The sequence below is a fragment of the Sus scrofa genome, chromosome 2, assembly GCF_054392235.1.
Source record: "Sus scrofa isolate SSC_HxYL_T2T_F1_AM1 chromosome 2, Sscrofa_HxYL_maternal_Yorkshire_Landrace_v2.0, whole genome shotgun sequence".
NCBI lineage: Eukaryota > Metazoa > Chordata > Mammalia > Artiodactyla > Suidae > Sus > Sus scrofa.
The window spans coordinates 125,245,919-125,259,373 of record NC_139384.1 but is presented as its reverse complement, the minus strand read 5'-3'; the positions used below and the strand labels follow the sequence as shown (position 1 = coordinate 125,259,373).

Sequence of the window (13,455 nt, the reverse complement as noted above, 5' to 3'; positions counted from 1 at the left end):
ACAACGATCTTATTTTAATAGGCTGTATTATTTTTCTAGCAGAGCTGAGTGGTTTATACAACAACACAATGCTTTATTTTAATGAATTACATACCATTAAAGTGAAGAAATTAAACTTTAAAAGTACCAAAATTAGAAGTACAGATTACTTGGTTTAATGAGATGGGCAAACCATCTGCACACACATATACTCAAAAAGACTCGTTCCTTTGATTTTTGTTTAAAAAATTTTAAGTATAACATTCCTAATAAAAGTTTTCTTTAAGTCGAAAACATCAGAAAATGCAAAGATACACATTCATCAGAGGTGGGCAGCATTCATTGTTATTGAAATTGTTATTAAGGGAACAGATAATTACACTCTTTATGTGTTCCATTTCAATAAATGTGTTTTTGCAGTTGAGTTGCTTTTCTTACCAATTTCTACTATAGAAGCCATAAGTTTTATAATCAACAAAAATATATGAAATCAATCAAACACAGTAGAAGGCTTTCATAATGAGGGCAAAAGAGACGGTAATAACAGCATATTATAGGCTATCCATTGTACATTGATCTACTATTGTTCATTTTCCATTAAGTCATAACATCATAGTCAAGGCCTTTTTAAATTGCTTTAGATCTAGTTTGAATGAATACCTTGAACAAGAGTAATGTTGGATACTAACGCCCATTTATTCACCTCTTCAGCAATCAGCCATTAACCCTTGCTGGTTCAAGATGCTGTCTTGACAAAATGCATATTTTCATACCTGTTTTGGACATTTCCAGGATAAATTGTTTCTGGGGGGACTCCCCAGGGACAACCATATCTGCCTCCAGGAAGCCTTTTAAAATCAAACTGGCAGCATATTTTAGGGTCAGGTCCACAAGTGTGAGGGATGTCATAGCTGTAGAAAGGCATCATGTGGCAAAAAATATCTGTGCCAGATCCCAGATCTAAAATAAAGAGCCAACAGACAAACCTGTGTTTATAAATTTTGTTTTCCCAAAACCGTTGAAAATGCCAGTACTTTATACACATATAATACAAGCCCTACCCTAAATCAACAATCTCTTTTTTAACTTTAATACCAGCAGTATTTCATGACCACCAGCCAGAAGGAAGAAAATCACATCTTAGTCTCTATCTACTCCTTCTATCTAAAAGTAGCCAAGACAGAAAGGCTCCGTCATAAAGTAGCATCTGCTGACCTGGAAGGATATAAACTGAGAAGCAAAAGTTATAACCGGCTCATCCAAAGTTATGGCTATGCCCATCTCTGGCTACCAGCTCCTGCTATGTTTGTTCCTATCTCAGGTAACAAGACACTCTGAGAGAGATCATGAGCTTCAGAGAAGAGAGGAAGGGACAAAAAGGGGGAAGTCAACAAATAAAGGAAGAAGGGGTGGGGGCTGTGAAAATCCTGGTCTTGTAGTCACAAGAAAGAGGTGAACCCAGGAGAGTTTGTGGGGTCTGCATGATATTCACCAATAAACTGCCAACATGACATTTCGCCAAGAGGGCAGAGGAAAGGTAAATGTAATCTTCAAAAGCAAAAAGAAGAATCAAAGCAAACAAAGAAACACAGAAAATGCGCAAATGTTCCTGATGGAGAGTTGTTTTCGTTTTGTTTTGTTTTTTTACGAATGAACCTGCTGGCCTACACCACAGACACAAGGCAGGATCCAAACCACATCTGTGACCTACATTGCAGCTCTCAGCAACGCCCAGCCCAACCCACTGAGCAGGGCCAAGGATTGAACCCATATCCTCATGGATACTAGTAGGGTTCATTACCACTAAGCCATAACAAGAACTCTGTGGAATTGCTTTCCATTGAACTTTCAGTGCTGGTATATGTTGATAACACTGCTCTTGAGAGGTCAGAAGCGTCCCACCAAGTGCAATTGGAGGACTTCACAAAGAATTAAAAGTAATTATTTTATGATCATGACCTGAAATATCATGTTCCTTTTACATATGGATTTCTAATTCTCGGCAATGGGTATGTGTTGCTTTTATAGTAAAAACAGGAAGTAAAAACAAAAGGCAAAATGCACACTTAAAAAACTGAAAACAACTGCTTCATTAAGAAACAGAACACACAAAGAAGCTCAACTTAATTCCAAAATATAATTTGAAAGCAATATGTCCAAATCTATCAAGTAAGTCTTAAAATAGTCCAGTTTTATCTCAGACTCTATTTAAATTAATTACCAGTTTGTTCCCAACTTTTAATAATATTACAATCCACGTATTTCTGTGCTGGAAGTTGTTTCACTGAATCATACTCATGATTGGCACACCATGGGTGCTGGCCACTCATACTTGTTATTTGCACTGAGTGGTCACAGTCCCAGAGCTGATGACAATTCCCTCCTTCTTTCTCTTACAGATCAAGGACATATTCCACACCCTGCTACCTCTCTTCACTCCATACTATTTAGCAGCTCATTTACACATTTCAGTTTATCTGCTGCATTTAGTGCTGTTTGTCTTTTACCAAATTAGACTATAATTTTCTCATAAACAAGGATGTTTTCTCTCTTTCCTCTTAGCATGGTATTAAGTACATAAAAGTACTCAGTAATTTCTTACTGATTGATATTTATGGGCAATTTGAATGTAAAAAAATAGTTTAAGTAGAGCCTCTTTGAATTAATAATCCATTTTTTAGAAATTAACATGCTCCCTGCATCTGATCACGCTATATAGGACGTAACTCCCTACAAGTTTTTGGCTTCCCTACAGGTTTAATTTTCAAGGATAAAAGTTATACAGCTAATATGTTTCCTTACTGAAAAAACAAGAATATACATAAGAAAGATACTGTCTAGATTTACAAATGATTTTTCTGAAACACTTAAGGAGGGTCTAGATATCACAGAGAAGCAAGTATGATGTAACAGGAATTTCTAAACACCGTTTTAGCAATGGAACCCTTTTGTTCAGATGAAACCTTACTGAGGACTTAATACTAGGATGGCAACATATGCTAGGGGTTACAGGTCTGGCTTTGGAACTGCACAGAACTGGATTCAAATCTTGGCTCTCTACCTTCTATCTGTGTGATTTTTGGTATATGACTTTACTTCACATAGCTAAGCCTCTGTTCCATCACCATTTAAAAGGGATGATAATAGAACCTAATTCAAAGGAGAACTAAAGATTTAATGAAAGAGTGCATAAAACTATGAAGAGCACATAAGAAGGACTCAAAAAATAAAAATAAAAATGTAAACAAGGTGTTCTGAATTACGTGGAGGTTCAGAAAGGCAAAGGCCTCTCAGAAAGCCTAAATCTTGTCATCTCCCCCACAAAACAGAGCTGCAGAAGTTAGTCCTTGAACACCTGGGTGCCCACAGAAGAGTGTGAAAAGAAGTGATAGAGGTGATAGGAGGGCTGTTCTTACTAGCTGCAGAGACAGGAGAGACAGAAGGAAGAAACACTGGCCAAATAAGAAATATGTGACTAGATATCAGTCTGATGCATGTTCAACTTAGTCATAAAACAGGTACTTTTTAAAACAGAAGCAATGCAAGACTAGTTTCTTTACTTACTTCCTTTAGGCTTAAAAAAAAGAACTCCCATGTTCTACATATACATATCTTCATCACTGTTTAAAAGACTCTTGACACAAATACACTGACAAAATAATTACATGTGACTTTAGGTAACCTGATTTTCAAGACTGACACTGAATAAAGTCCCTAACAGCATGAGTTCATATGCGTGTGAATTAACACCCAGGTCAAGGGAGATCTTCAACTTTCGTCAAACCCTACATACCCCAATTCTGTCTCCAAAAAAACTCCAGCGTTTTATGCAATGAAAAATGTTTTTTAACTGCATAATGGACTCTCTGGATAAGCATGTGAGAAAATCCAGCACGTTTTAGAAGGTAAGTCATTGTTGGTGAATGTCCAAAAGGATCAATAGCCCAACCAGAACGAGGTTTCACTCCTGTTGATAAAGAAAATAAGTGTTATTTTTAAAGAACTGTTAAAGGAGATAGAAAATTACAACACACTCAGACCCGTCAGAGTTCTTTGGTCTCCTGATGTCCAAGATAAAGGTGCTGCCCAGCGTTACCCTTAGCGAGTACTGCCAGCAGGAGTCCCTGGGAGGAGGGTCTTACCACTGCCCTGTCTTCCCAGGCAGGGTGAATCACCCTGCAACCTAATCAGGTGGACCTGAAATACACACCCTGGCATTTCAGAGGTATAGGAAGCTACTGTACTTGGCAGAGCTAGAGAAGCAAAGAGGACCAAGTCACTGCCGTCCAAGATACATGCACCCACATGTTCACTGCAGTGAACTCAAATTGAGAGACTTTATATAACAGAGGTCTGTACTCCTCAAATATATCAAGGTCAAACAGCTCAGAGAAAGGCTGAGGAACTGTTTCAGGTTAAGGAGACTAAGGAGACATGACAACTAGATGCAAGATATGATTCTGGGTTGTATCCTAGATGGGAGGAAAAAAAGCAACTTTTGTGTGTGTGAATGTGTGTATATACACACACACATTCACACACACACATTATATATTTATGTATATACATGTACACACAGTGCAGTTCTACTCAGGCATATAAAAGAATGAAATCCTGGAGTTCCCGTCGTGGCTCGGTGGTTAACGAACCCGACTAGGATCCATGAGGACGGGGGTTCGATCCTTGGCCCTGTTCAGTGAGTTAAGAATCCAGCATTGCTGTGAGCTGCGGTGTAGGTCGCAGACGCGGCTCAGATTTCGCATTGCTGTTGCTGTGGCTGTGGTGCAGGCCAGCAGGTACAGCTCCAATTAAACTTTACCCTAGCCTGGGAACCTCCATATGCTGCAGGTGTGGCCCTAAAAAGACAACAAAACAAAACAAAAAGAATGAAATCTTGATACAACGGTATTGATGGACCTTGAGAGCATTCTGCTGATGAAATAAGTCAGACAGAGAAAGATAAATACTGCATGATTTCAGTTACATGTTGGATGTAAAAAAACAAAACAAATGAACAAATGTAACAAAATAGAAACAGTTATAGTCACTGAGATCAAATGGGTGGTTAGAAGGGAGGAGGCTGGGAGAGGGAAAGACATAAGTGAGGAAGATTAAGAGGTACAAACTTCCAGAGGCAAAAGAAGTGAGTTATGGGTTGAAATGTACAGCATGAGGAATGCAGTCACTAAGTATGTAATATCTTTGCATGATGACATACCTAACCTAGACTTATCATGGTGAACAACTTGAAATGTATATAAATACTGAATTTCTACACTGAAAAACAGGAATTAACATATTGTTGTAAGTCAGTTATACTTTAAAAACAAGACAAACTCATAGGAAAAGGGATCAGATCTATGGTTACCAGAGGTGGAGGCTGGGGGAGAGGGAACTGGAGGAAGGTGGTCAAAAGGTACTAACTTCCAGTTATAAGATAAATTAGTACTAGGAATGTCATGTACAACGTGATAAATGTCATGAACATGGCTGTATGATCTATAGGAGTGTTGCTCAAGAGGCTAAATCCTAAGAATTCTCAGGATAAGAAAAAAAAATTGTTTCTTTAATTTTCTATCTCTATAACAGATGTTCACGAAATTTATTGAGATAATCTTTTCATGATAGATGTTAAGTCAAATCATTATGCTGTATACCTTAAATTTATACAGTGCTACGGAGCAATTACATTTCAATAAAACTGCAAGAAAAACAAAAAGACTTTATTGCTAAAAATTACTGTCATCTGAGCCTTCAGTAAATCCTAACCTTTCTGCAACAGTAACAAAGATCAAGGACCCCAGATCACCACAACAAATATAACAACAATGAAAAAGTTTGAAACATGGCGAGAATTACCAAAATGTTGACACAGAGATAGCAAGAAAACAAATGGTATTGGAAGAATGATAACAATAGACTTGTTCAACACAGGATTGTGAAAAACGCCCAATTTGTAAAAAGAGTGATCTCTGTGAAGCATAGTAAAACCGGATATGCCTATAATTTAAATCATCTCTAGATTATTTATAATACCAATACAATGTAAATGCTATATAAACAGTTGTAAATACAACGTAAATACTATGGAAGTAGTTGGCAGGCATGGTAAATTCAAGTTTTGCTGTTTGGAACTTCAAAGAATTTTTTTTTCAATCATTTTCCATCCAGGGTTAGTTGAATCATCAGAGAGTTAGTGAAGAGAGAGGGCCAACTCTATAGGATATACAACAATTCTTCCCAAATATTATCGGGCAACTCTTTAGAAATTTCAAATTAAATGAAAATTAAGTTATGTAATAAAAAGGAGTATGTGTTGCCCCAAATGACAAGGGTAAAAGAAACTTACAAACAAGAGTAAAAATCAACATGAAAGATTACAATGATGTCTTGAGATTTTAGCATCAATGGTCATCTTTTCCATATCAAAATCATTTGACACACAGGAATAGCCACCTAGCTGTAAGGGTTAAGGAATCTTGAGAAGTAATAACACAGGAAAGAGAGAATGTCAACTACATCTTTAAAACTGATATAGGAAAAGAGGTAAAATTAGGGAGAGAATAAGGAACCCACTATCCCGCTAGGATTTTCCTTGGTATTAGCAAATACTCTTTTAAAAGGTGTAAGTGACAAAATTAGGGAAAAATGCAGTATAAGAACAATCCAAAATTTTATAAAAGGCATGCGTGACAAAAAAAAAAAAATCCAGGAAAGATTTTACATTTTCATATAAGAATAAGACTGTCAAAACATAGAAAGGTAAAAACAAGAAAATTACAGGAAATGATCATTAAAAAGAATAAAACACACCAGTCAGTTTTTGGCAAATCTAACAGATTTAAAAATCAGAATAATCTGAATAATATAATTAATAAAATTGGATTATTTCCAGTATATTTAATTTTAAAGTTTAAGAGGAGTTAGAGAACAGTTAAAAGATGGATATTTTAGGCAAAACCGTAAAAATTCAAACTTAAAAAAAAAGTTCCTAATGGTCAAATTTACATAATAAAGTTCATGAAAGGAGAAAGGAACAAACAAAGATTAAACAATTTAAAAAAGCATCTCATAATCAAATGTAAAAATGAAAGTCTCCAAAACATGGGGTTCTAAACTGTTTAGAAAACAACAGTAAGAACACTAATTTATAAGATGCAGTCGAAGTTACAAGAAACTTCATATTTTTCAAAAGTGGTCATTATCTAAATGTAATGGCTAAAACCATAAAACGCCTAGGGAAGAAAAACACATTAGCACATCTCTATAACCTTGGGTTAGACAATGATTTCTTAGCTATGACATCAAAAAATACAAGTGGACAATAGAAAAAACAGATATAGTGGACTTCACCAAAACTGAAATTTCTGTGCATCAAAGGATACATTCAAGAAAATGAAAAGACAACCCGCAGAATGGGGAAAAAAAAAATGCAAATCATTCTCTGACAAGAAACTTGTATCAAAAATTTATGAAGAACTCTTACAAATCAACAATGAAAGGAAAAAGAACCCAATTTTAAAAGTAAGCAAATGACATGAATAGACATTTCTCTAAAGAAAATATACAAATAGCCAATATACACGTGAAAAGGTGCTTAATAGATTAGTCTTCAGGGAAATGCAAATCAAAACCCCAATGAGACAGCGTATGGCTAAAATAAAAAAAGGCGGTAACAAATGGTGAAATGTTGAGAAATTTGAACCCTCATTGCATTGCAGGTGGGAAAGCAGAATGATACAGCCATTTTGGAAAATAATTAGGCAGCTCCTTAAAATGCTAAACTACATTTATCATAGGACCCTGCAATTCTACTCCTAGATATACACCTCAAAGAAATAAAAAATTTTGTCCTCACAAAAACATACAAAAATGTGCATAGCAGCATAATTCATACTAGCTACAGGAAGAACAACCTAAAAATGTCTACATCAGCCAAAGATGGACAAAGTATAAAGAAATACAGCATATCCATACAATAGGATATTATGCAGCCATAAAAAGGAATAAAGCACTGATACTACATGGATAAACCTTGAAAACATTATGCCATGTATAAGACGCCAGTCCCAAAAGGCTGTATGGTATTATTCCATCTATGTGAAATGTATAGAACAGTCAATTTCATAGGTAAATATATAAAATCTACTATGTATTTTATATATATAATCTACTAAGTATATATAGATTAGTGGTCATTTGGCCCTGGCAAAGGGAAAGGAGGAGTCAGAAAGGGGTGTGACTGTTAATGAGTAAGACACTTCTTTTTGAAATATTGAAAAAGTTCTAAAAATAGATGGTAGTCATAGTTGCACAACTTTGTGAACTAAAACTAAAAAGAACTGAACTGTACACTATGGTATGTGAAACAACACAGCTGTAAGAAAGAAATCTATGCTGATCAAAAGAAGTTGGATCCAAAAGAGTGAGTCCATATATCTGAAGTCCTTAAATAAGCAAAAATAACTGGCACTGACAGCAATCAGAGGAGTTGGATGCAAAGGAGAGTTGGGAGGATGAGGGAATTTTCTGGAGATGAAAAGGTGGTTAAATGGGTATATATATTTGTCAAAGCTCAAATTCCACGGTTAAGATTTATATGTTACACTGCATGTAAATTACACATCCATAAAAGCTAAACATAAAAAAAATAATCCGTAAAAAACTGAGGTTTATAAAGTGCATATTTTTGGCTCAGAACATAAGTATTTAAGAAAAGTGGCACTGAGTAGGGGGTCCCCAAGTCCATCCCTAGGTTGAGTGACAAGAAAACTTGCAGCACTAGACATACAGTCATACTCACAGCTATGACTTGCAGTGAAAGACTGAAAGTAGAGTTAACAAAGAGAAAAGGCATGTGGGGCAGAGTCCACAGGAAACTAGGCACAAGCTTCCCTGTGGAATCACCCAATGATGAATTAATGTCCATCAATAAATGATGACAACACCTGAAATGCTGTCAACCAAGGAAGCTCATTAGAGAGACAGTGTGTCCAAAGTTTTTACTGGGGGAGCTGGTCATGTGGATACCCTCTGCCTAATAAATAATATCATTCTAAATTCCCAGAAGAAAACAAGTGTTTAGCATAAACTACAATGTTTTTACAAATGGCTTAAACATAGAGAGTCACTCATCATTTAAGAAATCTGGGAGTTCCTCTTGTGCCTCAGTGGGTTGCAAACCTAACTAGTATCTATGAGGATATGGGTTCGATCCCTGGCCAGCCTTGCTGTGATCTGTGGTGTAGGTCACAGATGAGGCTTGGATCCTGAGCTGCTGTGGTTGTGGCTATGGCTGGCAGCTATAGCTTCTATTCAACCCCTAGCCAAGGAACTTCCATATGCCACAGGTGGGGCCCTAAAATGCAAAAAAAAAAGAAAAGAAACAAAAAAGAAAGGAGAGAAGAGTAGAGAAGAAAAAAGAAAAGAAATCCAAGTTCTCAGACATCCACCAAGGCTAACATTGCAAGCAAGACCTTTCTAAAGAAAACAGTTTCAAGTTTCAGACCTGCCGTGTTAACTCTTTTCTGCACAGACATGGTATCTTACTCTAATAACACGCACAACAAGAACTATATAGAAGGAGAAGAAAAGTAAAGAAACGTGTCAAAATAATAATTGGTGAATCTGGTTGGGGGCTTTATGGGAGTGCTTTGTGGTATTCTTACAACTTTTAAGTTTGAAATTATTCCAAGATTAAAAAAAAAAAAAAAGAAAAAAGAAAATATTAATGGTGTTGGTGGGGATTTTATCCCTAACAACAAAATGTTTTAAAAAAGGAGTTGCCATCGTGGCTCAGTGGCTAACAAATCCGACTAGGAACCATGAGGTTGCGGTTTTGATCCTTGGCCTCACTCAGTGGGATAAGGATCCGGCATTGCCAAGAACTGTGGTGTAGGTTGCAGACACGGCTTAGATCCCGAGTTGCTGTGGCTCTGGCATAGGGCAGCAGCTACAGCTCCGATTTGACCCCTAGCTTGGGGACCTCCATATGCCGCAGGTGGGGACCTCCATATGCCACAGGTGCGGCCCTCAAAGGACAAAAAAAAAAAAAAAAGTTTTAAAATAATAAAATATCTACAAATAACTTCAATAAAACATGTATATTTACCACAGAGAAAACTACAAAGTTGTATTGAGAGATGAAATATTTGAAAACGATTACAAACCATGTTGCAGAATGCAAATATTAGGTATCATAAAGATTTCCATTAGTCACAATTTCTTATGAGTTGTATGAACATCTGATTTTATCGTTCAGAATTCCCTTCCTCACTCCTGTGGTAACAGCATCCTTCCTGGTAGAGGATTCATTCACATGGTTCAGGTGAGGCTAACCCTCAATGACCATTTCTATCAGACTAACCAGACCTTGGTGATTTCAGCTCAGAGATAAGCACCTAACCCAATGTGGGCCCAATTAGGCAAGATAGTAAAGAAAACCCTTTCACATAATCGTTAGATCAGGAAGATCAGAGTCCTGGTTGCCTATGGCCATCTTATGCACCAGGAGAAGACTTAAGCTATACAAAAACAAGCAGAGTCAAGAGACAATATCCAGACAATATAATCTAAGTCCCCCAGATCCAACCTTACCTGAGGCTACCCTATCTCTGGAATTCTCAATGACAAAAATAATATTTTTCTTTCCTTCTTTTTTCTCTGCTTAATCTAGTTAATTAGGATTTGTCTCATATGATAAAGAGTCTTAACAAATACGTAATTAAAATCTCAGTAGGATTTTTTAGAAAAAAATTCCAAAATTAATAGATAAAATAATAAATGAAACAAGTTGGATGACCCTAAAAGTACCATATTTTATCTATGTAACTGAGTTTATGATCCAAGAAACATCATCAATTAGTGAAAAATAAACTATTCAATAATAATCACTATGAGGAAAACTAGTAACTAAAACAAAATAAAGGACCCTTATCTCTTTCCCCAAAATTATCCATCCAAGGTAGTCCAAATGAAGGGGAAAGATATCAATACATACCTAGATTTTTTTCCAGCCACTGATGTCCTTCAATTAGTTGGTCAATTAAGGCAAAATAATGTGTACCAGCTTCATCAGGCATAACCCAGCCACCTGTCACAATTTCAAACTGACCATTTTCTAGTAAACTAGGGAGAAAATAACATAAGTATTTACATTAACATGTGTAAGAAAATTTAAAGCAAATCAAAAAGTAAGACATTATGAACATTAAGGACAGTTTTTAAATGTAATCAGTATTGGAGTTCCTATTGTGGCTCAGCAGAAATGAATTTGACTAGTACCCATAAGGACACAGGTTCGATCCCCGACCTCACTCTGTGCGTTAAGGATCTGGCATTGTGGTGAGCTGTGGTGCAGGTTGCAGTCGCTGCTTGGATCCCACATTGTTGTGGCTGTGGTGCAGGCTGGTGGCTACAGCTTCCATTTGACCCCTAGGCTGGGAACCTCCATATGCTAAGGGGGGGAGGGGTGTGTGACCTTAAAAAGACAAATAAACAAAAACACAAATAAACAAAAAATAAATGTAATCAGTATTTACATTAGTTGTTTAAAAAAAAAAAAAAAAAAGCTGTTTAAACCAGTGAATGGATTTCAACTTTGGAACCCTGGTGATAAAGCATCCTTAGCAAAGTATCACCCCCCTCGCCCCAGGGAGAGCTATGCAGACCACTCCAAAAGTTCTATTTCATAAACGTGTAATCTCCCACACAACTTCAAAATCCCCAAAGCCAAGAACTAGGTCTGATTTATTTTTGGATCTTGCCAAGCACCTAGCAAAGTGCTTTACTCAGAGTATATGCTTTACTCAGAAGTGTTTATTAGAGGGCTGTCATTTTAAGCACAGTATTTTTTTTCATTACATCTATGGCAAAAAATCAGCATTTTAGTATTTCTGACACTGAGAAGTTAATCATGCCAAGTACAAAAGGAATGATAATAATGGCAAAGCCAGTAAATACCACATGCTTCTGGGAACATGGAAAATATTATAAAGCACCCTGATTCAGAGTCAGATATAATGTAGGCTATAAACATATCCTTCATTACTGAGTGAGGACCTCAAACACTATTATCATCTGTCCACTGGGTAGATCCACAGCCCCAGAAGACTGAATTGCTATGAGAAGATAGCTTCCTTAGGGAAAGAAAAAAAATCATCAACTGTTAAAAACCGTGGAAGAAACCACAGAAGGGAAGGAGCAATTAGGAGAATGGGAATAACACATACACACTACTGTATAAAATAGATAATTAACAAGAACCTATTGTATAGCACAGGGAATTCTACTCAATAGTTGGTAATAACCTGTATGGGAAAACAGAATGGATATATATATATGTATAAACGATTCACTTTGCTGGACACCTGAAACTAATACATCATAAATTAACTATATTTCAATAAAATTTAAAAAAATACGACAAAAAATAAAAAATCAAATTTAATGGGAAAAATTTTGAACAACTACCTGTGGAAGTATAAATGTCAAGAACTTAAGCAAGCATCTTAAGTGTCAAGGAGGTTCTGAAAATGGTGTAAAATTTCAGAAGGAAAAGCAGTTTTAAGAAGGATAAAGTGAATGCCTATAGCTAACAGCCAAGTAAAAAGCCAGATTTAACTGAAGCAGATCAGAGACATAAAGAATAAATATTTTCCTATAAGGTATATAATAGAAGCCACAGCATTATAAAAACATCTAATTTTTTCAAACATATGCATGATCACAGAACCAATGACAGAATGGATAATGGACACAATTTCTAAAAATGAAAGATTTCCTTGTATACAATAAAAAGATATTGCGAGTATGGGAACATTGTGGCTCAGTGGTAATGAACCCAACTAGTATCCATGAGGATATGGGTTTGATCCCTGGCCTCAGTCTGTGGGTTAAAGATCTGGTGTTGCTGTGAGCTGTGGTGTAGGTCGCAGATGCAGCTCAGATCTGGAGGTGCTGTGAGCTGTGTTGCAGGTGACAGACGCGGCTTTAATCTGGTGTTGCTGTGGCTGTGATGTAGGCTGGCAGCTGCAGCTCCAATTCAGCCCCTAGCCTGGGAACTTCCATATGCCATGGGTGCGGCTCTAAAAGGACAAAAGACAAAAAGAAAAAAGATAAAAAGAAAGAGAAAGGAGTGTGAGTAATCTGGGTATGAAGTGACAGGATCCAAATATGTTTGTGGTAGGGAAGAAGGAACAAGGACAGAGAGGAGAAGTTTGATAAAAGGAGAGGTTTGGGAATTAGGAAATGCCTGACATAGAAGAAAGGATCAAAGCACATAAGACTTGAGGTTTTGATTCCAAGTGGCTAATGGGGGTGGGGTGCTAATACACAGAGAGTGGAGTTCAGTTGAGAAGAGACTCATTTTGCAGTAATGAATATAAATTTGGATAGGCCTATCTGATGTGACAGGCAGCCAAAAGGAGCTGAAAAAGAGAAGTAAGTTTAGGGAAAAAGGCCAATGTAAAAATTAAG

General features: G+C 36.6%; 1 protein-coding gene across 2 annotated transcripts in view; it reads right to left on the bottom strand.

The window, feature by feature from the left end:
• The window catches only part of MAN2A1 (mannosidase alpha class 2A member 1), a 177,561-nt gene that overhangs the window by 100,697 nt on the left and 63,409 nt on the right, over positions 1 to 13,455 (bottom strand). For both annotated transcript variants that reach the window (XR_014838488.1, XM_003123823.7), the window contains exons 5-7: positions 10,979 to 11,106; positions 3,773 to 3,946; positions 753 to 939 (exon numbers count right to left, since the gene is read on the bottom strand). Coding sequence is in view for 1 of the 2 variants with exons in the window: in XM_003123823.7 (XP_003123871.5) it covers positions 753 to 939; positions 3,773 to 3,946; positions 10,979 to 11,106 (489 nt within the window). In the remaining variant the exon portion in view is untranslated. The remainder of the gene's footprint in view (positions 1 to 752; positions 940 to 3,772; positions 3,947 to 10,978; positions 11,107 to 13,455) is intronic.